This window comes from Sturnus vulgaris, chromosome 1 (assembly GCF_052056855.1).
Source record: "Sturnus vulgaris isolate bStuVul1 chromosome 1, bStuVul1.hap1, whole genome shotgun sequence".
Taxonomy (NCBI): domain Eukaryota; kingdom Metazoa; phylum Chordata; class Aves; order Passeriformes; family Sturnidae; genus Sturnus; species Sturnus vulgaris.
The window spans coordinates 22,331,582-22,358,946 of NC_142243.1; the positions used below are offsets into that span (position 1 = coordinate 22,331,582).

Here is a 27,365-nt window from a genome sequence, read left to right on the forward strand (position 1 = left end):
GTTCAGATACCCAGTGAATGGCTCATTCAGCTGTTCTATCACAACGGTGGGGCTGGAGAAGATATGAGGCAAAGGGATCAGAGGTGATGCTGAAAATGCATGAGTAGAAACACTGTTCAAAACCCCAGGCAAAATCCACAGAGCTGAAAAAATCCTTATCATTTGAAATACTACAAAATAATCAAAATCTGTTTAAAGTTCTGAGATTTTATTTTTGTTTGCAATCTTAATATATATGACTTGCTGCAAAGTCAGTTTCTTGGTAGATGACTTGTCATCTACATTTCATTTCCTGCGAATTTATGTCTGCTGAGGGAGTGGCTACCTAACCAAGAAAAATCGTGTTTCATTATTGTAGGAATAATCATTGTGAGAGAATTACTACAGCTGTTCATAAATTATATTAACGGGTTTTTTTCCCCCAAAAAGAGTAATAAAACTAAATCTGAGAATATGAATGTATCCATACGTCTGAAGAGTTCTTAGCAAATTCTATTTTCTCCTCCCCTCCCACTTGGCTCCAGCTAAATACTTCCTCCAACATAACTGTGTTAGAAGCAACTCAATGAAAGACCACAAACTCTGGTAAGCTTGGAATTTGAGCTGTTTTATAAGACGTCACTCTTCACTGAATACATAAAACCATCCAAAATTAAGATTAAAAAAAAAAAAAAAGCTAAAGGATTTCCCCTTTACCTCAAACATAATTCAGTACAATATAACATAATATATAACATATATATAACATAAGAAAAAAAAGAAAATTAATAAGAACAGCTCTATAAAGTCATTTCAAGGGCACTTTTAACTCAGTATCTCACCTAAAACGGCAGTCATCAGCAGATGCTTAAGGAAGAATGTCAGAACAAAGCAATCTTATAATGCATCTTCCTCAGCAATTGCACACAGCTTCAAGCAGTGTGGTTCAGATGTATCTGGGTATTGAATAACTGTTAACAGACATATTTATGGGAAAAAATCCAAACTTTTGGCCTAATCTAAACTTTTAATGCCCTTAATATGCAGAGTTGCACAATTTAAGGCACTATTTTGTTCTAAGAACATTTTTTTCAGTCTTCTACATGATAATTGTGTTCAATGTCCTCTAGGTCTTCTATTAGAAAAAAGCCCTTCGGTGTTTTTTTTCTGTGCCTTTCATGACTTAATATATCTCTGCCATATGCCTCCCTGGCTATAGTCTATTGAATTACTACTTGTAAACAGTTCCTTACCTTTGGCAGTCTTTGTCTGTCACCTGTGTCTCTCTGCTATCCCAAGAGCCCCTTCCAAGTGACTTCAAGAAACAAGAAGAAAATCTTTTCAGAGCATAAAGATTTAAAGACTTGAACACGTGGTAAAACCTGGTCTTCAGATGTCCCTGCTCATTGCAGAGAAGTGGAAGTAGATGACCTTTAAAGGCTCCTTCCAACCCAAACCATTCAAGGATTCTGCCAGCTGAAGCACACTGAAGTCATAATAATATTGTCCTACATTTAACCTCAGGTAAAAAAAAACATCATCTCCATATGGCCTGTATACCCACACTTTGGCTTTATTTTTGTAATATCCCTGAAGACCAAGAAGCAGGGACTCTAGTACTACTGGCAAAAATCTGAAGATAACATAGACAAAATTAAATGTAAACAACTTTGTAATGCACAGGTTAAAACTTAAGGTAAGGGCACCTTACTTGGGTTTGATCTCTTCAATTTTACACATTGGCATAAGCCACCAGAGATACTAGCAGTTATCCTGATTCTCTCTGAATTTTTCCTGGAGCTACTCATCTCATACTAGGTAGGATTTTAGGGAGATTAATCTCTGCGGTAAGGTGAATCAGGTGTCTAAAAATAGATAAGATGGCAAGGTCAAGCACTGTGAAAAACATTCCTCTTATTTCTTTTTAAGGCTCAAGTGTATTTACAAAAGCCTCTCAAATAGCTCCAATCTTCTGTCCCTATGTACACAAACCAATTGCAATACTTTCTATGGCAACAATGGCTTTATTACACAAGAGTAATAAAAATTCTCCAAATGGAAGAGGAGTGTTTGAGAAGGGAAGTCACAAGCAGCTGGAGTCACTACTGACTGATGCCATACATGCCATACATGGAAGGAATGTTTGCTTCCTGCTTGAAGCAGAATCTTTGAGCACTAAGAAAACCTACACAGGTACTTCAGCTATTGATTGCCAAATATCAAACTTCCCATTCCTGAGCGAGTAACAGAGAAGCTAATAAAGTTCAGCAATAGGAATGTTTAACTAAAGCAAGGTTGGCTGTGACAGCATGGCAAGTCACTTTGTTGGCCATTAAAGACTCGATTTGGTGCCTAACCACAGCTATCCAGGGCCACTGAGATGTACCCTCACCCTGCCACCTCTGAGGGTTTGGGGTAAAAAAATTCTTTTGTTCCTGTGTTGTATCTTGCAGACTTCTCTGGGTATTCTGTAACCTTCTGTATACCCGAGTGCTAAATGTTTCCCAAAGCATTTAGCCTGAGAGGTGGGTCACCAGGCAGAACCAACAATTCGTCAATCTTTTAAAATGGGAAGGTCATGACAAATGTTGAATTTGCCTCCATCTCTTTATTAATTCCTCTGGCCAGCCCTGGCTGGGGTATGTCGCTGTTGCCTCTGCTGGCTCTGGCAGCCTGCTGGGCACCCTCACTAAGGAACGAATCCAGGAAGCAGGAGCCAGGGCACAGGATCCTCGCTATCTCCTTGTCCTCACAGCCACCGGAGAGCTCACACTGCAAAGGAAGGAGGAAAGGGTGTCACATCAGACGAAGAAGACAGAGGGAAAGGCCCCGTTGTCAGTCAGATCGCGGCCAACAGTGCCTGCGGATGAGCGGCAGGCACGGCCCTGTCACCGCCGCCCCGAGAGCGAGGCAGGCGAGGCCCGGCCCCGCCCCCGGGGCTGGCGGCGCCTGCGCGGGGCGGGCTCCGGAGCGAGCGGCTCGGGTCCGCTGCGGTGCCGTGCCGGCCATGGAGGCGGTCCGGCCGTGGCCGCTGTGGCTGCAGGGCCTGGCGCTGCTGTGGGGCCGCGCCATGGCGGGGCTGGAGCGGATCCGCAGCACGGTTCCGCCGGCGCCGGCGCAGGGTAAGCAGGGGCGGGCAGCGCGGCTTCGCTCCCTTTGCTTCCCGCCCGTCCCGCGGGTGCGGCCGGGCGGCCTTCCCGGGCGGGCCGGGCCGGGGGCCGCGCTCAGCCCTGAGCCGGGCAGAGGGACACGGCGGCGGACACGGGCTCAGGCTCGCCCTGAGGTCCGCAAAGGCCCAGCGGCGCCCGAAGCGCCTACAGGAGGGTTTCGGAGAGCTCGGGGCTTGCCGTGGTGCTGTGCCCGGCGCGGAGCGGGCTGGGCCGCGGGCCGGCAGGGAACAGCCCGCTCCCGGCCGAAGGACGGGCTCATGCGCTGGGGTTTGCCGGCCTGCGGCCATGGGGGTGTCCGGACCTTTGCGCCACGGAGACAGCAGCCACAGAATCGCAGGGTGGGGAAAATTGGAAGGGACCGCAGTGCTCTCCTGGTCCAACCTCCCTTGCTCAAACAGGGCTATTCTGGAGTACACAGTCGCCAGGGTTTGCTTTGCCCTGGGTGATGATAAGGATTGTGGCTCGGGAGAAGCTGACGGAGATGATCATCCCTCCCTGTTCTGTTGAAATCATATATTTCTGCGCTGCTTTTGGCAGGCTGCTGGTGAAGCTCGGCCTCAGATTTAGTTGCCACCAACAGATGTGACCAAAGGTGCACGTCAGGTTTGCTGCCATCAAATTTGGGTATCTCAAGTGCACCTTGACAGGTCTAGATCCCTGCTAGAGGTGTTTAATTTCCTTTAGGGAAGCGTTTGTAATTGAAGTCTCCAGCTTTTTGAGACAACTAACTTGAAGTAAATTAGCCTTGCTAATTCATGTTCAGAAATCTTGTTAGTTCAGGTGTTTTAAATCTCATATTGAAGAAGTAATTAAGTATTTTTATAATAAGCACGGTGATAGTCCGTGTTGAAAAATCCCTTTTGAAAATTTCTGAGTATAAACTGAACAGTTTTTGAACCTACTCCTCATGTTGTTTTTTTACGAATTGCTATATGGCCCTTACACTTACGCTGTTAATTTGTACCTGTAACAATTCAATTGGTATGGCATAAACTGGTAAGGGGGTTTTCTATATGAATATATTAATTAAAGATAAATATACTGGTACATAAATTGCATTTAATGTTAAGAATTAGAACCAGAAATATTTAATATTGAACTATGAAAAGAAAATACTGAAATACGTAGCTGTTTCACAAACAAGTAACTCTAGCTCAAATTGACAATTTCTTGTGACTAATATTCCGTTTAGAGATCATTTCCCTTTGCGTTTGAAATAAGAATATATAAGGATATATATACTGAAATAAGAACAATTTTGTTTCATTAACTGGTATAAAGAATTAGCATAGGAACCATAATTACTGGAAGAAAAATCCAAGTTCAGACTAGGAAAGGAGATTCCTCCTCATCTTTCAAGTAGTTCGTCTAGATCAAGAGTATGGCATGTATGCAGTCCTATGAGCAATAAATTATGTCTGAGTTATGGACAAAGAAAGACTGGTCTTAAGATGATTAACATGGGGTAGTTCTAAAAAAGTAAATGTGAACACCAGTTAGTATGTATTTTTTTAAAATCCAGAGAAAATGCATCACTTGGCTTGTCAGGCTTCTGTTAAAATTCTTATTGAACTCTTGCATATTAACTTTGTGCCCTATATTTGGAAGTGTTTTTTGTTGTTATTTAAAATCATGTTATTTGGAGAGCTTTATCTTCTAAAAACTCTTTTCTCCCAGAAAAAAAGTTAATACCTATGGAAGGGGATAAATCCTAAGCAAGGGTCAGCTTTTGCAAAACTTCCAAAGGTGCACTATTTGGAACGTTCCCTAAATTGAAGTTGTAAGTTCTAGAATTTCAGCAGAGATACCAGAAGGCTCTTGGGTTACATCTTCTGTGTTGTCCTTAGAGAAAGCAAACTGAGGTTAAAGGTGAAGGTTGAATTATTTCCCTGTGTCTAAGGTTGAACTTAAATGTTTTTTTTTTTCTCTGTTTGCTGCAGTTCTCCTGGAATGGAATTACTGAGATTTCATTACTTCAGTCAAAATTACTGCTTTTATCTAGGATTAAAAAAAAAAAAAGTTAAATATTACAATAAATGCTTGACCCTATGGAATAAAAATAAATATATAATCTCTGTGTATTTTGGTTTTGTTTTTTTAGCATGTTCAGCATTTTCCCAGAAGTCCTGTGAAGAATGTCTAAAAAATGTTTCGGTAAGATTTTTAACACCTTTTTGATTGATAAGAATTTCCACTTAATATGAAATCAAATTGTTAAACTTTCTGTGGTTGTTTGTTTCTTATTTACATGATAGAATCAACTGATGTGTTGCTTCCCATCTGTCACACGTGATGCCTGTGTGCTTTCACTTTGCTAGGGTTGCTCCATGATTTGGTCACTCAGGATGTTTCTGTGCTTTGTCTGGAGAGGACAGACCAAATCCAGGCTTCCAGTGTCAGTGTGTGCTCAGGGCTTTTATAGCTCAGCTGAGCAAGTTGGTGTTTCTCTGCCTCAGACTCATCCTCGTTTTGTGGGTAGCACTTAGTTAAATGTCCATCTAATGAACTCAGGCCTTGCTTTTCTTGTGTTGTGCTAGGAAAGCTGGGAAATTAATGTAAATAAACTGGAAGTGCCTTTCTCTAAAGGTGCCCCAAGAAGTGCCTGTAACTGAGGCAGAGTGTGCTGGTCCCTCCACTGGCAACATCAGACTGTGTGTGCTTAAAGACTGCCAGGCTAAGCCACTGTTGGTTGCAAAGTGTTTAGATTTCCAATGAGATTGCAATAAGGCAGATGTTTAAATGTTAGAATTTGTTTCTCTGTTCTTTGCTGAAAACTTCTTTAGCTCTACAATAACAATTGTGATAAAATGCAAAAGGCTTTAGTCCCTGCAGAGCAGAAGTGAGAGATTATTTCAACTTCAAATTTCAGATTCAGGAGTCTTAGAGCTGCATATAAGTTTCCATTACTGGAAAACCTTTTTACCAGGGAAGATTGAGAAATATCTGAACTTACCTGCTTGTTTTACATATAGTTTGGCTTTAAAGGAAATAGATTAATTGAATGGTGTTGATGATTGCATGTGGTCAGATTCTTTTATCATTGGGAATGAGTCAATTAAAATATTTTCTTGTACTTCAGCCCCTGCTCCAGCCAGTAGCAGTGTCAGGTATTGCCTTTTGGGTTACACATGTTTTCAGTATAGAGTGATATAGCTGGGCTTTCTGGGCTCCCAGTGTCACCAACAGTGTACAATCATTCAGACTGGGAGAGACCTCATGAGCCACCTAATCCAGCTTCCTACTCAACATTAGGTTCAGAGTTTTAACAGTGACTTTTATTATGCTCCCTATTAGTTACTATTTTTGAACTGTTAATTCTTATTAAATATTTGAACCAAAAAGAGTATATTCTCATCTGTAATTAAAAGGGCATCGTTTTTGCAAAGTGAATTCTATTTTCTCAGGTTTTTTTATTCTATTTTCTTGATTTTTTTGGTTGATGTGTTCTTAGGGATATGTTTGACTTGTACAGTCTAGCAACAACAAAATAGTAATACATTCTTCTTGTGTCCACACTTTTCAAGAAAGCAGAATCTGCTACAGATGGTTTCCTTTGTATTTAACGTTTTGTAATCCATTAAGGGCAAGATAACAGGCTTTGAGTAATTGAGGATGTATGACAGAGATGTTCTTGATAGTACTGTTAGATAAAGCATAGTTCCTGGCTCAGCTCTTTTTTTAATGGATCCTAAAAAAACCTGTTCTGTCAAAGATTCCTATTGCCATTATTCAAAACTATTTAACTATTTGAGCTGTGTGGTAAATGACTTCTGAATAAGTATTTATTTTAACAGATGAAAACCAAAACCTAAGCTTAATGTTTAGTGATGACTTTAAAAACAGAAATGTTATGCCAGGATTTTAACTATAATACACATAAAATTTTTAAATTTTGAAAACATCTAGATATGTAAGCATGTGCAATTAAGATACACAGAGTACTTTGCAACTGAGACTGAATGAGACTGAATCATTCATTACCTTGGAGAAAAAGCTCCTGTAGACTTATAAGGATTCTTTACTACTTTCTTTCTGTTGATAATCAAATGCAAGGCTGAAGTAAGATTATAGGTGTATTTTTATTCCTTAAAGATATAAGGTATTTAAAAATTCTGAACAGTTGGCAGTCTGATTTTGTATTTCTTATTTGTTAATTCCAGTAATTTTAAATCCAAAGCCATTTTACCCTCAAGTATGCAGACTACCTCAATATGTTCCCAAATATTTTTGGGCTAGTGTTACTTACAAGTACAAAATGTTGTTATTCACCATTCAGTTAAAGTTTTACTGAGAAACTGTCCGAGGACTTCTGTAGGCTTTATAAAACAAAGCACTTCCATTTCTCCAGTATTACATTCACATAAGAAATCTGTCTTTGGAGTGGTGTGCTAAATTGTTGACTGTTTTTGAAGATGAATAATTTGAGTTTCTTCTTGTTTCTTTTGCACAGTGCCTTTGGTGTTACACCAACAACACATGTATTGATTACCCTGTAAGAAGTATTCTTCCACCGTCTGCATTGTGTTCTCTCTCAAATGCTCGATGGGGAGTTTGCTGGAGTAGGTACTAATTTTACTTTTGCTGTAGAGAAGAGCATGATTAAACTAAGGTAGCTTGCTAGAGCTGTTTCCTGATAATTTATTTGGAGAGACATGGCAAGGAGGCAGTGGTTATGATGTGGAGCCATAGCTCTAATCTTCTGAACTTAGTCACTGTTAAGGTTTCTTTGTTGGTATGCTAATGCAATAGCTTTAAAACATTTTTACCTTCTCTAAATTTCTGAAAGTGTTGGATGATTTGTCTAGATCCACGGTTCTGTATTCCAGTGGCAGCAGTGAACCAATACCATAGGAATAGAATCACACAAATTCTTGAAGGCTATTTTTGCTTAAACAACTGAAATAACAGTGTAATTGATGGGTACCAAAGGCAATGTAGATAAGGTTTAAAAGGAACATGCACAGTACCACTGTAGGTTGTAATCCTGCATTGTGTAATTGTTCTTCAATTTCCATTTGCTTTGCATGTTTTACTACAAAATACAGGACTGAGCATGTGCTGCCGTCAGGGTGAAATATTTGGAACTGTTTTTGTAATAATGTGTGTACATATCTAAATTCAGACTAGACTGGAACAGAGAAAATACTTAAGGCAGTGGAAAGCTTCTTGTATGAAACAAGAGTAGAACTTCAGTCCAGCAGAACAGAGGCTTGCTGCTTTCTGTGTTTGTGCATGGGCACCAGGAGGCTAAAGGACAAAAACAAGTGGGCATGAACTATCAGTGACTATGTTGACTGAAGAAAGTTACCATGCTTAGTGCAGAGAGATTTTGCAATAGTCTAAATTAGGGTAGCAGAAGATTGCTGTTAAAGTGGAACATGCGAGTTTCTGAGCAGTGCTACTTAATGACTGCTGCAGAGTGACTAGATTAAAAAGTACAGTTGAACTTTATCAATTCTATATTCTTACAGAAGGGCTTTGTGCTGTTTTCTGAGAACAGGCATTTATGCTGAGACTTTTATTGGAGTTTTTTAGGTTACGGTAAGCATATAATTTCAGTGATAAATCTCACTTTTAAGAAAATTGGGCTTGCAGTGTTGTAGTAAAGGCCCTTATGAAATGTTTAGCAGGCTTTTTTCTGAAAGTGTGGAGGGTTGACTTCTGCCAGTAGCTAAGTACTCACACAGCTGCTTGCTTCCTCCCTCTCTCACATGGCCCCAGTGGGATGGAGGAAGAAAAAGGAACAAGAGCAGAAAACCTCCTCAACTGAGATAAAGACAGTTTAAAAAGGGAAGGAAAAAGAGGGAGAGGAAAAAATGCAATTTTTTTTACCACCCCCCACAGGCAGACTGATGCTCAGCCAGTCCCCAAACAATAAATTTCCACTGGAATTGGCTTTCACCTTGGAAGCCAGTTACACCCTCCACCACTTACCTTTCCTTTACCTCAGTTTTATTCATTATATGGTGGCCAGTTTGGGTCAAGTGTTCTGTCAGCATCTCCTCCTGACCTTTCCAGTCTCTTGCCTGTGTCCAGCCCTACTCACTGGAGGGAACAGAGGGAAGGGGGCAGGAAAATATTTTGGTGCTCTTCAAGCCTATTCAGCAACAGTCAAAACATTGGTGTGTTACCAGCACGTTTGAGCCAGAAATACAGAACACAGCATCAAATCAGCTGTATGAATAAGTTAACACTCTCAAACACACCAAGTAGAGAAACACATCCTCTTCTGATACCAAGAGGGGTCTTGACAGTTTACTGCTGCTGTGGAAATGGCTTCTGTCTTGTGTGCGATTTGTGTTTCTAGATTGACTGTAGCTGAAACACAGCATGAAAACTTCATAATGGAGCACATTCCCAGCAAAAAAAAAGTGAAAGTAGAAAAAAACCCCAAACCAAAACAACAACAAAAACACCCTCAGATACACATTTCCTTAATAGTTTCTTTTGTAAATTACAGGCAGCAACATGCCCTGAGGTTATATGGTCTTGTTGAGACTGTCCCCTACAAACACAGCAGGAAAATTAATTAACTTATGAAGGTGGTGATGATGGGGTGCTTTTTCTTTGAGCAAATAAAATTAAGAGAAGAATGTTCTTCACCATTGCTGAAAATGAAGGTGAATAGTGCAGCTTTCAAAGTCAAAAATAAATTACTGGCTTCCAGTTACAATTTTATATGAATTACATGTGTTGACAGATTATTAACCAGAGTGAAATGAAGAACAGTGTAATACAAAGTAGCTTAATTGTGTTGGGTGTTTTCCTGAATAATAAGCAGATGAAATAGGTACTGGTGCCAGGAAGGCAGACTGAAAACTGACAGTCTTTTCCTGCACTTAAGTAGGTTCAAAAAAACCTTTTTTTGCTTCAATTAAGTACTATACTTTTGAGGAAACTAAATTGTGTTTAAAACTTCTTTTTAAAAAATCTTGTGCTTTACTAGATGAAGTATATTTAATTTTTTGTAACTTGTAGGGAAGTACCAGAATGAGAAATGTGGTTTTACTTAATATCTATTCAGTGTAGACTATGCATAATAGCAAAGTTTGAATGTGGTATGCTGCATTTTATCTGGATTAGTTGAACAGAATCATGTGGAGGTTTTTGCATATAGGGATGAAGAATGTCTGGGAAGGACGAGAAGAATTACTAGAAAGATAAATGTTACTGATGGAATCTAACAAGTTGAATATATTGTTTTTCAGTAAACTTTGAGGCTTTAATTATTGCCATGGCTGTGGTAGCTGGGCTCATTCTGGTGTCCATAACAGTCTGTTGCTGTTACTGCTGTTACTGCAGAAGGCGTTCCAGGAGGTAAACACAAATATTTGTTTCCTTTACTAACACTAGATCCTGGTTTTCCCTATCTACCTACAATTTTTACTCTCCAATATGCTAAAAATATTTTCATTTGGAAGCAGTTTTGGTCACTTTAGTGACAAGTAGTATGACACTGGAAATGATGCTGGAATGGCATTGAACTGGTTTTTCTAGTGGTAAGAGCACTGATGTGTCTGACTTCAGGTAAGGTGTTGCTTTACATGTCTACGTTTTACACTTTGTTATTAATATTGGACATAAAATTTTTCAATGACCAAGTAAATCCTTGTTTCTTGTGATAATGGTATAAATAATTGCTTTCAAGGCAAGCTCATGGTACAGCAAAAAGGGAACAGGTGAGTAACAAGTAACTGAGCAACAAAGTTCTATACAGCACTTTGTATCCATCTTTGAGTTGCTCTAGGATCTGTCAGCAGTCAATATCTAAGGGATTAGCTGTCTTTGCCAATTCAAAAAGATACTCTAAATGTGAGATAGTACCTCTGCTCTAAGATACTAAGAATGATTTACTTGTTTTCAAGGAAAGTAATACTGCAAAAATTAAATGTTCTTGAGATCTTGTAAAATTTTTTTAAACTAGTTTCTCTAAGTAGCCAATGTTCTTAAAAGGAGGGAAGAAGTTGATGAGTAGCTAAAATAGGTACATCAATGCTGCAATGTGAAGTGGGACAGCACAACATGCTTGCCTTTATCACTCAAGTTTTAAAGCTTTCTGGACAATGTAGTTTCAGCTAGCTCTGTTCTTATTGTCCTTCAGTACTTCCCGTATGAATAAAATGGGGACCTTATTTCTTGGTCTGAAATGATTTCTATACTTTTTAAAGTTATCTTTGACTCATTGTTCCTGCTGAGATTTGGTTTTGGTTTTTTTAAAAGAACTTACAAGAAGGTTCTTAAAGCCAGAGAAATATGGTACATGTGTGGCTTTAAAGAAATGTGAAAATAATTTGAAATAACATCTCCTTCCTTTGTCTCTTCCCTGAGGAAGAAGAGTGTACCTGTTCTGTTGGTAGGTTGGTATAGCAGATCTGCCCTAGTGCAAAAATGAATACTCTTTAGCCCTATGCAGATAAGCCCTGAAGATGTAAAGAAGAGGTTTTGCTCTTACATAAGATCTGCCAACATCCTTTGCAGAACAACTAAGTAGACCCCTGTGGCTGACATGTCAGCAAATAAAGCTTGAATCCTGTGAAAAGAGATATTTGTGCTAGACTTCAGTTCTAGTAGCTAAGTTGTCAATCAGTACTGTAACATCTAATTCTAAAAATAGAGGGTTGGTTGAGAGTCATCTTATGCCAAGACTCCAAAGGTGTCAAGCTTGATCATGTGACCCTTAGAGGATTTAAAGGTCTTGTCAATCTGAGGTCCAGCTTATTTCAGGAGTCGTCAGAATGTGTTATTACACTGAAACATGGTACATTATTGGCTTTAAGCCCACTGATTCTCAGCAGGAAAATCTTCCTCTTTCTTCTTCCTTATTTTTGGGGACACATGTTTCCACAATAGAAACTTTTTTTTTTCATGAATAGGAGGAAGAAAGGGTTGTGGAAATGTAGTACTAGATCTGTGTGACTGACTCCTTAGATGTATCTCTGAGATATGAGGTGTAAGCTTGTTTTGCAGAAGTATCAGTGTTTCTTTTGGGAATTCTTAAGCCGTGGTGTTTAAGTGTTTGATAAGCCTGAACTTACCTTTTCCTTGAGCACAGAGTGCATTAACCCCCACATCTGTAATGTAATTGGCTCATCTGTGTCTGTCCTACCACAGGAGTTCTAGGAATATTGGTGCATAGATTTTACTTTTATCCCGTGTTTTTGGATTTCTAAGAGTCTGGTTCCATGTACTTGTGACAGTTTCATGAACAGCTATTATTCATGAAACTACTAAATAGACTCTTGTAAACTTCCATTATCAACTATGTTTTTATTTGTATTGTCTCGAACTTTCTGAATTTGGAAGAACTATTCATTCAAAATATCCAGAAATCAGAAGATACTTTATGCTCTTTAATTAGAAGAAATGTATTTTCTGAGTCATATACCAACATTTTATATATTTGATGCTTTCATATTTTGCAACACCAATCGTGAAGATTATTGTCTAGTTATAAGACATAGGGTCTCCAGTAAAGCAGTTTTACAGGAGGGGGCCCAAGAGTGGGACCTTCTGGACATGCTGATGTGGAGAATTGATTAGTTTTCCAAAAGGGTCTAGCATTCTTTTCAAATAAAAGTGACTTGTGTGTGTTTCCTGCTCCCAAGATTTTTCTAATTTTTAGGTGGAAAAAGCTGGAACTAAGAAATTTGTTTCTGAAACGTTGCATGGATTCTGAAGTACTGGCTTGTATTGAAGTAACTAAAATGTTCAGAGAGATGTATGGACTGTTTGAGCACATGAAGGAATTGAATTCATATTTCCGGAGCTGAATATGTCTAAATTTTGTGTAATGACACTTTTGACATGCTGTAATTAACCACTGGATGTCACTCTTGCTTAACTTAGCTGTTGGTGGCTGCAGATGTGTGGTAATGCTGCTCAGGTGTATTAATATTGTAAATGCTCATCTCAGACATCTTCAGAACTGTATTCACTTTTGGAAGATGATTAGCACCTGGGCGAGTGTGGCAGTTATCCATTTACTAATCCTGAAGAATCATCCTAAATTCTGTCAGGGAAAAACTAACAGAAAAGTTGTTTGACATCTGCTTTAGAGTCCTACAAGTCTTACACAGTCTAATGATTAAGCGAAGCTGAGCTTTCTCCAAGGCAGGACACAAAGCTAAAGTGCAGCAGAGAGTTCAGTAGAGCATATCTGCACATGCACAGCTCAGATGTACTGTACAGGTGCAGCATTTCCCAGAATCACAGGGAATCACTTGCTCATTCCAGAACAGACCCGTTTCCTGGGGGCAGCTTGAGATTGGATAGTAATGGTTGTTGGAAAGATAAATTGTTCTGACATCAAAGGCTTATGAGCATCAATCTTCTTCCAGAGGACAATGGACGTAACTGTGCATGTGCAGAACACTGAGTCTTAAATGGGGTGTGTCACATGGGAAAAAGGGCAATTAGGAATTCTGCTTCTGGAGCAGTCTGCATCCTCTTCCTAAGAAGCTGTAAGTAGTCCTGTGGAGGCTGAAGGGCATATTACTACATGAGTGGAGCATTTGGAGATTATAAAATGTGAAAGGATAATTACACAAACTTGTCAAGTATACTTAGTTGTGAAATTTTACATGGCTATGAAGTAATATCTCTGGTCAGACCACAAATTCTTTTTGAAAGTAAGTGAAGTAACTAAATAGTGATAGCTTAGCCATAAAGTTGCTTTTTCCTCCTCTTATGCTTTCCTTCCTTCCTTATTTTTCTAGCAGACTAGATGAAGAAGAGGAACAGCTAGCTAGGAAGAGAGAGGAACGAAGACTACAGTCTCTTCAGAGGTAAGTCTTGACAGCTTGATATGTAGCTATACACTTCCTGGTCATGTAGGAGTATTCTGCCTTTCTAAGAAATACATGGAGTACTAAACAAAGAGGCATTGTGATGTTAGGCATGACAGTGTCAGGTTTTTAGAAAACAGAGCTTTATTATGAAGTTGATTAGGATCTGTATTGCTGTAAATGAACAGAGAGCAAACAAGTTGATGCTCAGCGTGGCAGGTACTATGAGTGCTCTGTGCATCACTGCAAGGTAATGACAAACATTATCCAAGAAGAGAACAGATGCAAATTTGTTTTCATAAACGTCTGAATTTGTGAGCTGAAAGTGTCAGACTTGAATGTGCCTGGAAGGGTAAGAAATAGATGTCCAACTTAGGAAATCTGCTCACACACAGTTTCTTAGATAAGTTACATTGAATGTTTGCAATGTATCAGAAAAAAAGGGGAATTTTCTACCTGTTGATCCAGTCGTAACTAGTCACAGCACAGGAATCTGCCTGCTAGTATGAATGTGGTGTTTCTCCTATAATGCTTTTGTTTCTTTCTAAATAGAAGGGATCCATTGAGGAATATCAACATTTTTTTGTATGTAAAGCCATGTGCCTTGTGATGAAATGTACATCCTTAATTATGCAACTTTGTTCAGTTAAGACAACATTTAGCTGTATTTGTTTAAAAGCAGACTTCGGACTAAGTGCACAACAGGGGATGATTGTGTTCCATAACCTTTCCACTGTGATTTGTGTATCAGCTTTAAATTCTTGGTACAGTTAATCTGTAGGAAGTCTGATGCTTCTGGAGCATAAGGTGTGCTGTGCACACAGCAAACAAATGGTGTTGCACCAGGCAGTTAGCAACACGAGCTAATACCAGCTCCATTTTTTAATTTAGCCTAGGAAAAAGGATCACTGGGAGCAGACTGCACTGCCAGAATGATTGCTGCAGCTTTATGTAGAGCAGCATTCCTCTTCCCAGCTTGTCTCAGGAGTGTCTGTGAAATAGAAACTTTTAATTGCAGGAGAGAGCTTAGCAGCAGCCCTGGGGTGTTTACATGTTCTCAGCAGCATACTTATTGTGTGTGTGGCTGGGGGTCATGGGAAAACACAAGGAGTATGGCGCTTCCAGCACCTAGAGCACCTCACCCTACCCACTACTTGCTTCCTCTAAGACCTTTGGGAGATGAATTGCTAGTAGCAGGCTGTAGAACAAATTAATATTCTCAACAACCCATTTTTGACAAGCAACCTGCAGAGGAAAACACTGCCTTGTACTTTCTTTCTACTGTGAAGTTTTCACATAGTTTATGAAAATAGCTGAATAGATGTTCAGATAAATATCATGGGAAGAAAACAGGCACAGCATTGACCTTGTGTCTATCTGGTTTTGTTTTTTTCTTGTCATCTTATATGTTGGGTTTTTTTCTGTGGGATACAGCTACTTCAAATATGGCCGTTTGTATCAGTTGGCAATGGAAGGTGAACAGGACTAGCGTGAGCTTTATTTCATTATGCCATTAGTGAATGATAAAAACAAAGTAAGGAGGCCCAAGTTTCACGGTGTTCCATGGAAATATATTTTGTGGAAGGTTTAAGATGATTGCAATGCCTATTGTCCTATTATTTTTTGTCTTTTCAATACACTGTAAAAGTCTGCTTTTTAAGTTGAATATTTGTTTGCATTAAAAATCGGTTAATTATGGATACTTTAGTGTCTCTTTGGAAGATGCCTGTTAAAATGAAAAGTAAGGGTAATTATATAGGCTCTCTGCTTGTCTACACGAGGCTGAAACTTGCTGTCAGTTTTACTGAGAGGATTGAAAATCACTGGTGATGGTTCAAGTTTGCACTTCTTGTGAGGGGCATGAAGAGAAGCATGTCTGGAGTTCAAGTTTTGGCTTAAAACAGATGTCTTATTGCAAAGCTTTAGTCCTTTATTTGACTTCATCTCTAACATGAAAAATCATTTTTGAGTATAGCATTGAATAGTGAGTCTTTTTCTATATACTTAATTATTTACAGCTTCAAATACATGGCATATTTATATGTTAGATTTATATAATTTATAAATCATTTATTTTAGAACTTTATAAACAAATGCTAAGCAATAAGATTCAGTGCCAAGTAAAAATCGATAGTGTATTAGTAAGAGAGAACAAAGAGAGAGGCCAGGGAAAGAAAAGATGGCAGTTTATTTGTGAAGAACCAAGTATGGAAAATCACGTGAATTGTTAGTATTGAGAAAAATACTTCCTCAGCTTATGGCAGTGGGGACAACTTGCATGAGAAGCCAAGAGTTTAGCATGTATAAAATGGAGTAATAACAGTAGTGTTAATAAACAGAACCAACTCGGAAGACTGCAGTGACTTGAGCTGATCATAATGTGAGATATGAGTGGTTCAGTAACTCAGGGTGACTGCTTCAGGGACTGCCTGTTCAGAGCTGTGTCTGGTTCTCCTGGGTTGATGTGTATCTAAGCCTTATTTACTGAGCAGGGATTTAGTCATGGGTGAAGGGATGCTGTCGTGGCTGCCTGTCAGAGTTTGAATGTTTCACTGATATTAATGGTTTTACCCTTCAAACTTAATTAGATGCTTGGTGGTTTGTTTTAAATAGCCTAGGGAGGTATCCTAAAGCCTTTCTGAGGTTTAAAGCCTATACAGATTGATTTTGCCCCATCCCCTTCTTAAGCAGGTGCTTTCTGAATTCAGAACTGATTCACACTGACTGCTGAAGTACAGAGGTTTCCGTAGCTGTAACTGCAGCAATGAGTCTCCATTACTTCAGACAACATATGCAAAACAAGGAAGAAATGCCGTTAGTACTACCAGTAATAAACCTGGTTTGAGGTCACATGAAAACTCTACAGTGGAAAGGTTTAGCTTTATATTGGAGAACTTTAAGCAGAAGTTCTCTATTCTCTTCCTGAGATCCCTTGCCTCGTATTATATCTTCCTCTTAAATGCCACAGAAAGCAGCAATCCTGTTGTCAGGTTACCTTCAGTGGGTAAATTTGTCTCCTCTTTTTTCTGTTCTCTTCAATGTCTCAGTCCTGACTTTCTTCCTCTACATGAATTTCATTGCCCTGACTCTCCCAATTCCTCTTACTACATTTTGGCTAAGTTGCTTTGTTTTACTGTGCTGCCTGGGCTTAATGATGCAGAGGGATGGACATGGGTATCTCTGGGAAATAGAAGTGGAAGGTTTTGAGTCTGTCTTATTTGGTTTTTCTCATTGTGCTTTATCTGCATGCTTTTCCAGAAGTGCAATTGCTGGAAAAGGCCAGTTCAACCCTCAGCTCTGTAGGAAGCAGGATAATTGCTTCTGAGGACACACAGGATTTGATTAGCAGTAGGAATTGTTTGGAGGTGGTATATGCATAGGGCAGATGGGATCTTTGGTGAATTAAGCTGTCAGTGCTTAACAGCTTTCTGCTGAATACGTGCAAATTGAAATCCGGCAGAAGTCACAACTTGTCTGTCTGCGTTGAATTTTGACAGGGGGTAGCAAACGGTGTAATTTTAATTTTTTTAATTTTAATTTTTTTTTTTAAATTTTTGTTAGAGGAACTTTTTTTTTCCAAATTCCATGCCTTTTCCTCAAGATATATAGATCCTGCATCATATTCATGAAGCGGTTGTGTAGGAACTTTTATGTTTGTTTTTTAAACTAAGCAAAATAAATCCTTCTTTTAGAAGATAGGAAAACTATCTGAGAAAAGATGAATTTTTTCCATTTAAACATCTTTCATTCCCCCCCTTCACCTTTGCAAAGGGGAAGGAAAAATCGACTCATCAGACACTTGGTTTATGTAAATAATTTAATTTTGGCAATATTAGATACAGCCTTGAAAACGGTCTTATGGTCAGACAATGTAAAGGCCAATTTCTATTTAGCACAATATTTGAATTTCTTCTTTGCATGGATGCTATGCTGGATTTTAGAAAGCAATAGTTTTCACTTATACTTGCTGTACATCTTAAGCAAAATAGTAATACACCTCTCTGTCCTTTTAGAATTATTATACTGAATTAGTATTCTGAAATATGTTCTGTGCACAGCTAAATTTTACAATTATGCTCCCTGGTGGAAAGCATTCAGGGTTTTCCAGTGTTGTATATTGCCTTGCTTCTTACGTATAGATGAACACCTCAGTGTGTGAATGTGTGCATATATATGGATGCTTTACTTTTAGATAGGAAAAAACAAAAGTGTTTCTTATTGTTTATTGTAATACATCTAATGTTCTTATTATCAATGAGTAAGAATTTATATGGTAAATCTTACAGATACAGTGTATGTAGATACTTTGAGATTAAGTGTAAATGGAAAGATTATATAACTGCTAAGTGTGGGTTTTTTTGTTTTTTTTAAATTTGTAATGTAAATACTAATGTGAAAAATGCTGTTGTCCTTTTTGGATGTAATTATAGTTTGCTTACAGCTCAAAAGAGTCTGAATGTTCTTCTGATGCTTTTATTTCTTGCAGGAAACATGAAAGAAAACTGAAGCATGATGAAATACGTAAGAAGTATGGTATGTATAATTTTGTTTTGGTACTAAGCCTAAGTTGATTCCTTTTCCCTAATTATTAAAATTCACAGCAGAAATAAGCTGCTTTATGAGTGGCAGAAGTAATCAAACCCAGTTTTCTGCTGATGGCTGTCTTCTGACACCTGATCTCAGCACGTTTATGCTGCTGTTCTCTTCCTGAACTGACTGTCCAACTGAGCAAGAAGACTGTGTGCTTGGAATGGGCACTTAAATATATTAATTAAAATAAGTGGTTCATTCTGTCTGTTCCTAAGTAAGAGGACTGAGTTTAGAGGCATTTTTGTTCATTACTGTATGTGATGAATCAGCCTACTTGAACTTTGGTGCTGGAGTCATTGCTATTGAAGGAGGAGAGACTAAGTAGATGGCAAGCTTTTTAAATCAAGCTTGAAAAAGGGTGGAGGATGCAGCCTAGGGATAGGGATAAAATACTTTTTTCTTTGATTTTAAGAGGAGCTGTGGTCCAGTTGTAGAAGAATATCACAAGACTGTAGGACCTGCTGTGTTGTGTAGGAGGCTCTTATTAGGTAGGCTTGTCAGTGCTTGCACTTTTCATTTGATTTGTTCATAGGGTTAATAGTACTGTGTATTCAGAGACAGTTCTGCTAAGGCTCTGGTGCATTTTTTATTATGCAGATTGCAGTAATGTCAGAGAAGGTGTTTCTAGGGTTCTGAACAGTCACTCAAAGCTGTTAATTTTCATCCTCTTGTTAAACTGATTGGCAGAGTCTAGGAATGCCTTCATGACTCTGCAGCCTGCCCTTTGCTTGATGCAGAAGTGATACAGACAAACTCTGTAGGGAATTCTCTGCCTGGAGAACGTTTGTAAATAATGATCCTTTGCTGGAATGGAGGAAAACTACACTGTGAAGCTTGAGCTACAGGAGAAAGAATGTTGTAGAAACTGGAAGTAATTTTTGTTAAATGTTAGTTGTGAGAGTTGTTTTGTGATATTTTACAGGATAATTAACCTTGTATCTCAACCACAGTTCAGTTTCAAGAGGTGTTTGAGTGGTTGACAACAAGAGTCCAGATGTAAAAAAAGCAAACAAAATCCAAGTGCAACATAAAACAACACAGGATTTTTATGTTTGTTTCTCTTTAGAAGAGACCTCACAGTCAATCTCAGCAAGTTTGAATCCTTGGGAAAGATCTGGTGAAAGAAGAACTTAGGGAAATGGCTGTGTCCCCACAATAACTTGCAGCACTCAGTGCAGATGGAGCTTTGCATCTCCTGGATGCAGCCAAGATGCAGAATTGCAGTTCCCATATCAGAGCCCTGCACTGGGCTTCGGTGCATTCAGTTCTGTTCTGCTTGTGAAACCAGTTCACTTGTCTCTGCATGGCCCTGCATTTTACAGGAGACAGTTGTCTGTTCAGTGCTTAACTTTCAGACCCTTGTGGAGTGCTTCGCTACATCTTGTGGGAGTACTTGAGTTCCCTGAATTTTAAAATGGTACAATGCAGTGCTTCTGGAATACAGACATCAAATTCAATAAATCAAGTAGTGCTTGTAGCTATACTGTGCACACAGTCATAGGAGAACTAGTGTCGTTTTGCCTCCACTATCAATGAATTAATGAGAAACGAGTTTGTACATTTATTGTGTTAATGGAAAGTGTTCTTTTTTGTAAGAAATCAGATACACTCACTTCTTCCTGCACTTATGTTTTGTAATGCAGCTTACCTGCACCAGATTGCAATTGGATTATAAAACTTAAATTTTGTTAGCAAACTTCTATATGAAGTTTGTTGACAGGTTTGCTGTAGTGCTTAAGCAAAGATTAATTCATATTATCAGATATATCAATTTGAGGCCTAGTCTTATGGTTAAGTTTTGTATTAAAGAAAAATATAACTCTTACATAGACATAACTAGCACATCCTTAAACAATGTATGTAACTCAGGAAAAATGAAATACGAAATATGTATAATCTTGAAATCCAAAAGTATAATTGCTGTTGAATATAAGGGTTGCATTCTGATAATATATGGACAAATGATTGTCAGAATAATTTGGTGAGACATAGAGTAGACTTGGATCTTCTGTCCATATTTTTTACTGTGTAGAAAATACAGATGTTAGCATATTAAACATAATCTAATAAAAATTGCTGTAAATAATTATGGAGGTACTAAATGATTTTGCACTTTTACACACTGCAGAGAGGATTCTCAGTTAAGTAGGCATGGATGAGTGCCAGAGCAACAATGACTTTGTTAACCTGACTGTAGATTAAGATGATGATGCCCGAAATTTCAGTATTTGGTTGGCTTTAAGGGAATGCCTTTTCCCATTTCATCCCCCAGCTTTCCATACCCCATTTAAATGGTAATTACACATTTATAATGCACTGCAGGTGTCACTCTAGCCACAATCCTTTGGGAGCATTGGAAGCAAGAGAGCTTTAGCAACCAGGAGTACACACTTTCAATTGTTTCTTTGTTGCACAATTTGATAGTATTTTTCATTTGCTCACATATGAATGCAATATGATTACACAAATTATACATTGACTCTTAGGAAAAATTTAAAGTAGAATTCAGAGTACTTTGCAGCTTGTGTAGTACACAAAGGAACTACAATTTAATTCCTGCTGCATTTGCTTCTATTGTGTGCTCAGTATAGCATTAGTGAGAAGCTGCTTTATTATTTATTTATTTGAGGATTTTGCCTAGTATTAGTGGAAGGATTTTTTTCATTTAATTTTTGCAAAATGATTATCATTTCATTGCTTTAGTTCTGCAAAGGTTTTGATTAGATATTTTAATGATATGTAATCCTCTCTTATTTATGTAAGACACTGGTTTCTATATTCAGTAGTTTATGACAGTAAATGTTCCTTCTGTTCAAGGTAGATGTTTTGCTCTGATGTTCTTTCATGTTCTGAATGCAAGGCAGGAGAACCTTGCATTGCCAAACACTGAAAGCTGTTTAGTTTGTTAATACAGTTGTTAATCTGGGGGGCTAGAAATAAGGAGGAAAATTTTAATGAGGGGTAAAGACATGCAGCAAACTGGATTGGGTTTTTTTTGTTTTCAACTATACAGAGTCTCTTTTAAGTATTCACTTGTTAATTCTGGTTTTGGGTAGTGGTGATACATGATGAGAGTCAGATCTCAATGACTGGGAACCTGCATAGTTAGATAGTATACAATATAAATTAATATGCTGGAAAGAGATATTAATTTTTTTGATCATTGCTTTTTCATTTCATATTTATTAAGATGCTTCATTATTTCATACAAACTAATGAAAGATACTTGACTACCATACCTTTCAAATTTTTGAATGTTTCTTAGATACTGCTGAGTAAGTCAAATACTAACTTCAGAATGAGGGTAAATAGAAGAACTTTTCAAGGACCTGTGTGCCAGTATTCAAGTTTACCAGTGACATGTAATGGACTTGATTGCAAACAAGGCTCCTGAAGAACCAACATGTGGTTTCTCTGAACCCTTTAGGGTAAATGATCGCTTTGGTAGTGGCTCTCGTGTCAGACAGGAAACAGTCTAGAGACATCTCCTGTCTGGTTCAAGGCAGCACCAGAGCTTCAGCTGAACCAGACGTGCTGCCCCATTGGCACGGGCTGCCAGCTCCTCAGTGGCACTGGCAGAGCAGCTGTAGCAGCTGACAGAAGCTTTTTGTCATGCCCCTTTTTTAATATGTCTCTCCAAATAATTTTTGTCCACTTACTGGATGGAGTCTGATACTTCTTCAGTAAGAGTTGGTGCAAGTGATGAGCTGTTGTCTCTCACTCCTCTTAGTGTAATCTTATGATGTACTTAAAATGCTAAGGGTAAAAGAAATTTAAATGCTGGATGCAGGTTTGAGAGCAAGGCTGAAAGCAAAGTGCATCAGGTACTGTAGCCCCTGGTTATCCTCATTTGGAAGGAGGGCTTGCCCTTTCTCTTGGAGTCCCTTTTTCCTGGGAGATCAATTTCTCAAGTCAGAGTCAATAGTATTCACACTGGATGGACCCCATAGTTCTTAAGGCCTATTTAGTTTCAGTATTCTGTGATGAAACAGATGAGAGTACGACATCCTAATGCCTGATTGGTGGTGATTAGATCTGTTCATTCCTAAACATAATTCAGTAAAATTAAAGCAAGTACTAGTGGGAATGGCATTTGCAGTGAGGAGTAAAAATGCCACATTCACTTGAAATATGAGGATTAGTTTTCAAAAATGGCTTTTAGCTGAGTGTTTTGGGGAGGGGAAAAGTATATTCCCTCGTCAGAATGGTATAGGGAAGGTTTATCAGGACTCTTACACAATCCTCTGATTAATTTGAAATTGTCACTACTGGATGTAGAAAATCTTTTCCATTGGCTTTAAGCTATTTGGGCTGTAATGAACAGTATCTAGTGTTCTACTGTGCTACTTTCAGACCTATGAAGTGTTGAGTATGTGTCCTGAATGAAATAACAAGAAAATATAATAAGCACTTGCCAGACTCTACAGAGAAAATTCTTCAGGGTATGTTTATTTTGTCAGGGAATATGAGAACACCTCTTGCCACTTTGTGGAAAGCTTTTTGAAGTTAGGTGCATTTATTTGTAAATGAAACTTAATGAGTGCAGGGAGTTTATGCAATGGCAATTGTAACAATAGTGGTGATTTTCTAGTATTGATGCTGATTTTCGGTAAATGTTGTGTAAATGTGTTTTGTGTTTCGAAGGGATGAGATACAGAAGTTCTACAATTTTTAAAAAAATTGGACTACTCAGTTGTGTTTCAGGTAGCTAAATATACCAGGAGCCATATACCCTAACTGCCAAAGTATTAACAAGTCTGGAGGAAGGGTGGGGGTAGTGACGATCTGGGGGCAAAATAAATGTTTCTTCTCTCTTTGGATTGGGATTAAATTAATGCAGGAATGTTACCTGAAGGCACTGAAGGTTGAATGGCAGGCCAAGGATAAGAGGTGATTTTTTTATTGTGTGTTACTTTACTTGACAGCTAGAATAGACTTAGTGGACATCACAACTGTTTGTTTAATGCATGAAAAGTAAGATTAAAATTTGAGAAGTAACCACTTTCTAGAAGTTTAAAAATAGAAAAATTTCAAAATCTGAAGATATTGTAGATTATTTTTGACAATTATATCATCTAAGCATATTCTTATTAAACAAATGCTTAAGTTTTTATTTTATTATAGAAAGGGATAGTACCTCTGATGCAAGGTCCTACACCAGGTAAATAGACTATATGTCATGTTACCTGGCTGAAGTTTTATAAATGTTACTGGCTTACTTCTTGGACAAAAAGGGGTCATTATATATGAGGGATAGTTTTGATATTAACATTTTACAAGTTGACTGCCTGTAATCTTGTTTATTTGAGTCATTATAGGATTTTTCATATTCATTCTTTATTCCAGATATTTATTGTTCCCTATCAGGTAGTTAGTTGCAGTAATCAGCACTGAGCAGTTGTTCTGCTTGACTGGCATCTTAATATAACCTGGCAGTTCAAGTGAAGCTCACCAACTGCACAAGGTAGGCAATAGTGTAGTCTGCCTACAGCACCAGTAGGTTTTGACTTTCAGATAAAACAGTGAATATTCAATATCTGTGTGCAGGTAAAGAGGAGTGTGGAAAAGAGGTATGGTGTGAAAAGGACTGAGGGTAGTTCTTACAAGATTTGGCAGCGACTGGAAAATCTTTGTGAATCTGAGCATTTGTGATGTGGAATTGCTCGGCTGCACTATCTTCTGTTTCCATGCCTAGACAGATGAGCTAGAGAAGAGTCCTGTAAGAGTCCAGAGGTTGACCTTATGTTGTGAAAGGACAGGACACTATTGCTATCTTTTCTGCCAAGATTTTTCTACTGATGTTTGACAAGGACGCTTTAAGTTTAAAGTCTCTTTGAAATAATTTGTGTGGAACAGTAATTGCTCAGCTAACCCATACAGAGGGTGCTCTGCATATCCAGGCACTCAGCATAATTGGAGGGCTTTGCAGTGATTTCTGTGACAGTATTTTAGTGTAAAGTCATTAAGAATCTTTGTGAGGGAAACATACTGCAGCTTGGATTAAGTGATGCTCTTGTTCTGGTCCTTGGAGGTTTTAGTGCACGTAAGAAGTGATCTTCATTTCTTCATAGAGATTATTGTCCTGTTGCAGAAAAGCTGTCAGTGGCTGAACGTGACAGATGGTTGGATATAATTGAAGTAGAACTAAGTCAAAGTAGCAGCATCTTACATTTTAAAGGGATGATGATCTTATAGTCACTTGCATTTATAAACTGGCCACTTGGAATCTGTTCTTCTTGAGACAACTCTATACTGAGATTTTTGTCAACTTGTCTCTCACAAGTGCATTTTTTGGGGTATACCTCACAGATGAGAAATGTTTTTTCTGTAATAATTTTTCATAGAGAGATGTTCTCTCCCTGCTAAATCATGAAGTACTTATTCATTATTATTGTCTGAGAAATAAAAGTGCTTAAGAACACTTCCAGTTTATTATAATACTTAAGTGTCTGGGTAATAGAGCAACTATTACAAGAATTGCCTTTTGGATTTGTTACATACAGTGCCTATTGCACTGAAGTGAGTAACTCACTAAAAGTTTTTCTGTAAAAAGAAAATGATAACTATAGTCCATTTTGTTTTGCAGGTCTTCTCCAGGACTCTGATAACCCCTACAGCAGATTTGAGAATGAATAAAGATGAGCACCTTCCACAAGAGCTGTAATTCCAGAATCCAGGATGACAGTTTGTTTTCATTTGCCCTTTGTGCTCTTTCATTTTTGATTTTTCTCTCCAAATTTCTTTTTCCTGGTTGTAAAACTAGAAGCAGCTAAAGACTTTCTGAAATAACATGTTTCTATCTCCTACATGTATAAAACTAATTTTTTATAAATGTTTTTTGTTGGTGAAATGTTCACTGAAGTTTGTTGTTTACCTTTCCTCTTCTTAAATCTATGTTTTATTACTTGACTAGATGGTTAGTAGTCACAATAGTGTGTTTGAGTTCAGTCTTAACTGCCACTTCAAGCAGTTGTTCTCATGTTCCTAAATAAAGATTTTTTTTATTTATAAAAAAACCCAACATGGAAGCACAGCTCCACATAGCAGAAATAGTTGATGGAAAATGCATTATGCACATTCTTGTGGGTGGAGGTTTTTTTGGTCTGGAAAAGCATCTTCCAAAAGTGTAATGTGTCAGGATTGACAGAGAGGAGCATATTTGTCTTTGAATAATTAAATTCAATTGTGGGAATGTAATAGTACTTTGAATGTAATACTGATGTGAAAAAGAAACCAGTTAGCAAAATTGCAAGAAGATTGATCTCGAAACATAGTTGTGTTCCTAAATTTAAGAAACATCAGTCTGTGTGAACACTTTCTTCTGCAAACTTAATGTATATTGAAAAAAAAAGTAGGAAGTTGCCCACATTGTGCAGTTTACCAGGGCTGACCCTGGCCAGCAGTTTAAGCACTGCCCAGCTGCTTCCTCCCTCCCTCGGGGGGGATGCAGGAGAGAATGGGAACAGCAGAGAGTTGAGATAAAGGCACAGTAAATGAAGGGAGGAGGGTAGAGGGATCAAATTCTGCAAAGGCAATTGCCACCTCGCAGGAGCAGACCTCTGCCCAGCCTCCCCTCCGGTTTTCTTGGTGACCTGGAATAGGGTCAGTTTGGGTCAGGTTTGACCAGCTGTGCCAACTGTATTCTCTCCCAGCTTCTTGCTCATCAATGGCTTCGTTACTGGAGCAGGCAGAGTGGGGGAAAGATGAAACCTTGATGCTGTGCAAGCAATGCTCAGCAAAAGCCAAAGCACTGGTGTCTTACCAGCACTATTTCCACAAATCCAAAGCAAAGCAGCACCGTAAGGGCTGCTATGAAGAAAGTTACCTCAGTCCTTCCCAGAGCCAGTACAGTAAGAAGGCAGTATTTTTTTTAACATTTTATTGTTCTTTTGATATTTCCATAATGTGATTTATTTCCTGTCTTTCTTTTCATAGAGGTGTTTCCTTGAGTGCTTTTAGTAGCTTACCAGTATGATGTGACAAGCAAAGAACTCTTCTGTCCCCCTAGTCTAATTGCATATTGTCATTTATTCTATACACTTTAAATCACCTCCCTTGCTGTTTATCTCTTAAACAAATGTACAGTATTGAAGATGTTTGTGTTATTTTTGTCCACATTCCTAAAATAAACTCTTTAACATCTTGAATGTTTACCTCTTTTGTTCCATACCATTTTAAATTAACTTGATTTAAAAGAAGTTACCAAGTATGACTTTAGAGAGGGAAAAAGATGCATTTTTGCCAGTTGTCTGTGGCAGGAATTAGATCATGCCTGTGGGTGAGGATGTGAATTGTCAATCCTTGCAGTGTCAAAGAACCTGCCTCTCCGTCAGTTTAGTAAATAACACTTATCACTGGTACAGTGTTCTTTCAGTGGCTTTACCTCTGCAAACTGTTTCCCTGTATAGTTTCTCAGGAATTTATATAAAAATAAGTTTCCTACTTTCTGAATCTGTATTGTAATTAGTGATTGTAAAATACTGGTCTGTTTTTTTCTTTTTCCTTTTTTCTTTAATTCGTATTTAACTCTTTATTAGTAGGCACTATGTTTAATTTCATGTTTCTTTATCTGTCAGCCATTGTCATATCTGAAATATTATTCAAATGCCTGTCTTAGAAAAATGATGGTCTGTGTTAAGAGTGAGTTGATAGTGTGGAAATGAAACATGCTGATGGTTTTCCCTGGAGATAACTTTTGCAAAAATGATGAAGGTCTGTCTGCTGTCTCACAACCCAAGTAGTGACATTCCTGACTTAATAGAAAAGCATTTTTCTTCAGCACCTGCTACAATGTACGAAGGGCTGTCATGTGTTCTATCAAAAAGGGGAGGAGGGACAACCT

At 38.3% G+C, this 27,365-nt stretch overlaps 1 protein-coding gene across 2 annotated transcripts; it reads left to right on the top strand.

The window, feature by feature from the left end:
- Positions 1 to 2,951: 2,951 nt before the first annotated feature.
- On the top strand, positions 2,952 to 26,670 carry PTTG1IP2 (PTTG1IP family member 2). Of its 2 annotated transcripts, none has more exons than XM_014875655.2 (7): positions 2,952 to 3,101; positions 5,251 to 5,303; positions 7,600 to 7,708; positions 10,358 to 10,466; positions 13,865 to 13,933; positions 18,420 to 18,466; positions 25,110 to 26,670. In XM_014875655.2, exons 1-7 carry the CDS (start codon positions 2,987 to 2,989, stop codon positions 25,157 to 25,159), a joined length of 552 nt encoding a protein of 183 aa, XP_014731141.2. In that variant the 5' UTR covers positions 2,952 to 2,986; the 3' UTR covers positions 25,160 to 26,670. The 2 variants fall into 2 exon arrangements, with proteins under 2 accessions (XP_014731141.2, XP_014731142.2); XM_014875656.2 differs by having other exon boundaries at positions 13,868 to 13,933.
- The last annotated feature ends 695 nt before the right edge of the window (positions 26,671 to 27,365 follow it).

Bases quoted from the DNA above. Each gene is read 5' to 3' on its own strand.
- PTTG1IP2 (XM_014875655.2), top strand. From the start codon at position 2,987: ATGGAGGCGGTCCGGCCGTGGCCGCTGTGGCTGCAGGGCCTGGCGCTG. The intron at 5,304-7,599 runs GTAAGATTTTTA...TCTTTTGCACAG, and splicing joins AATGTCTAAAAAATGTTTCG to TGCCTTTGGTGTTACACCAA. The intron at 7,709-10,357 runs GTAGGTACTAAT...ATTGTTTTTCAG, and splicing joins TCGATGGGGAGTTTGCTGGA to TAAACTTTGAGGCTTTAATT.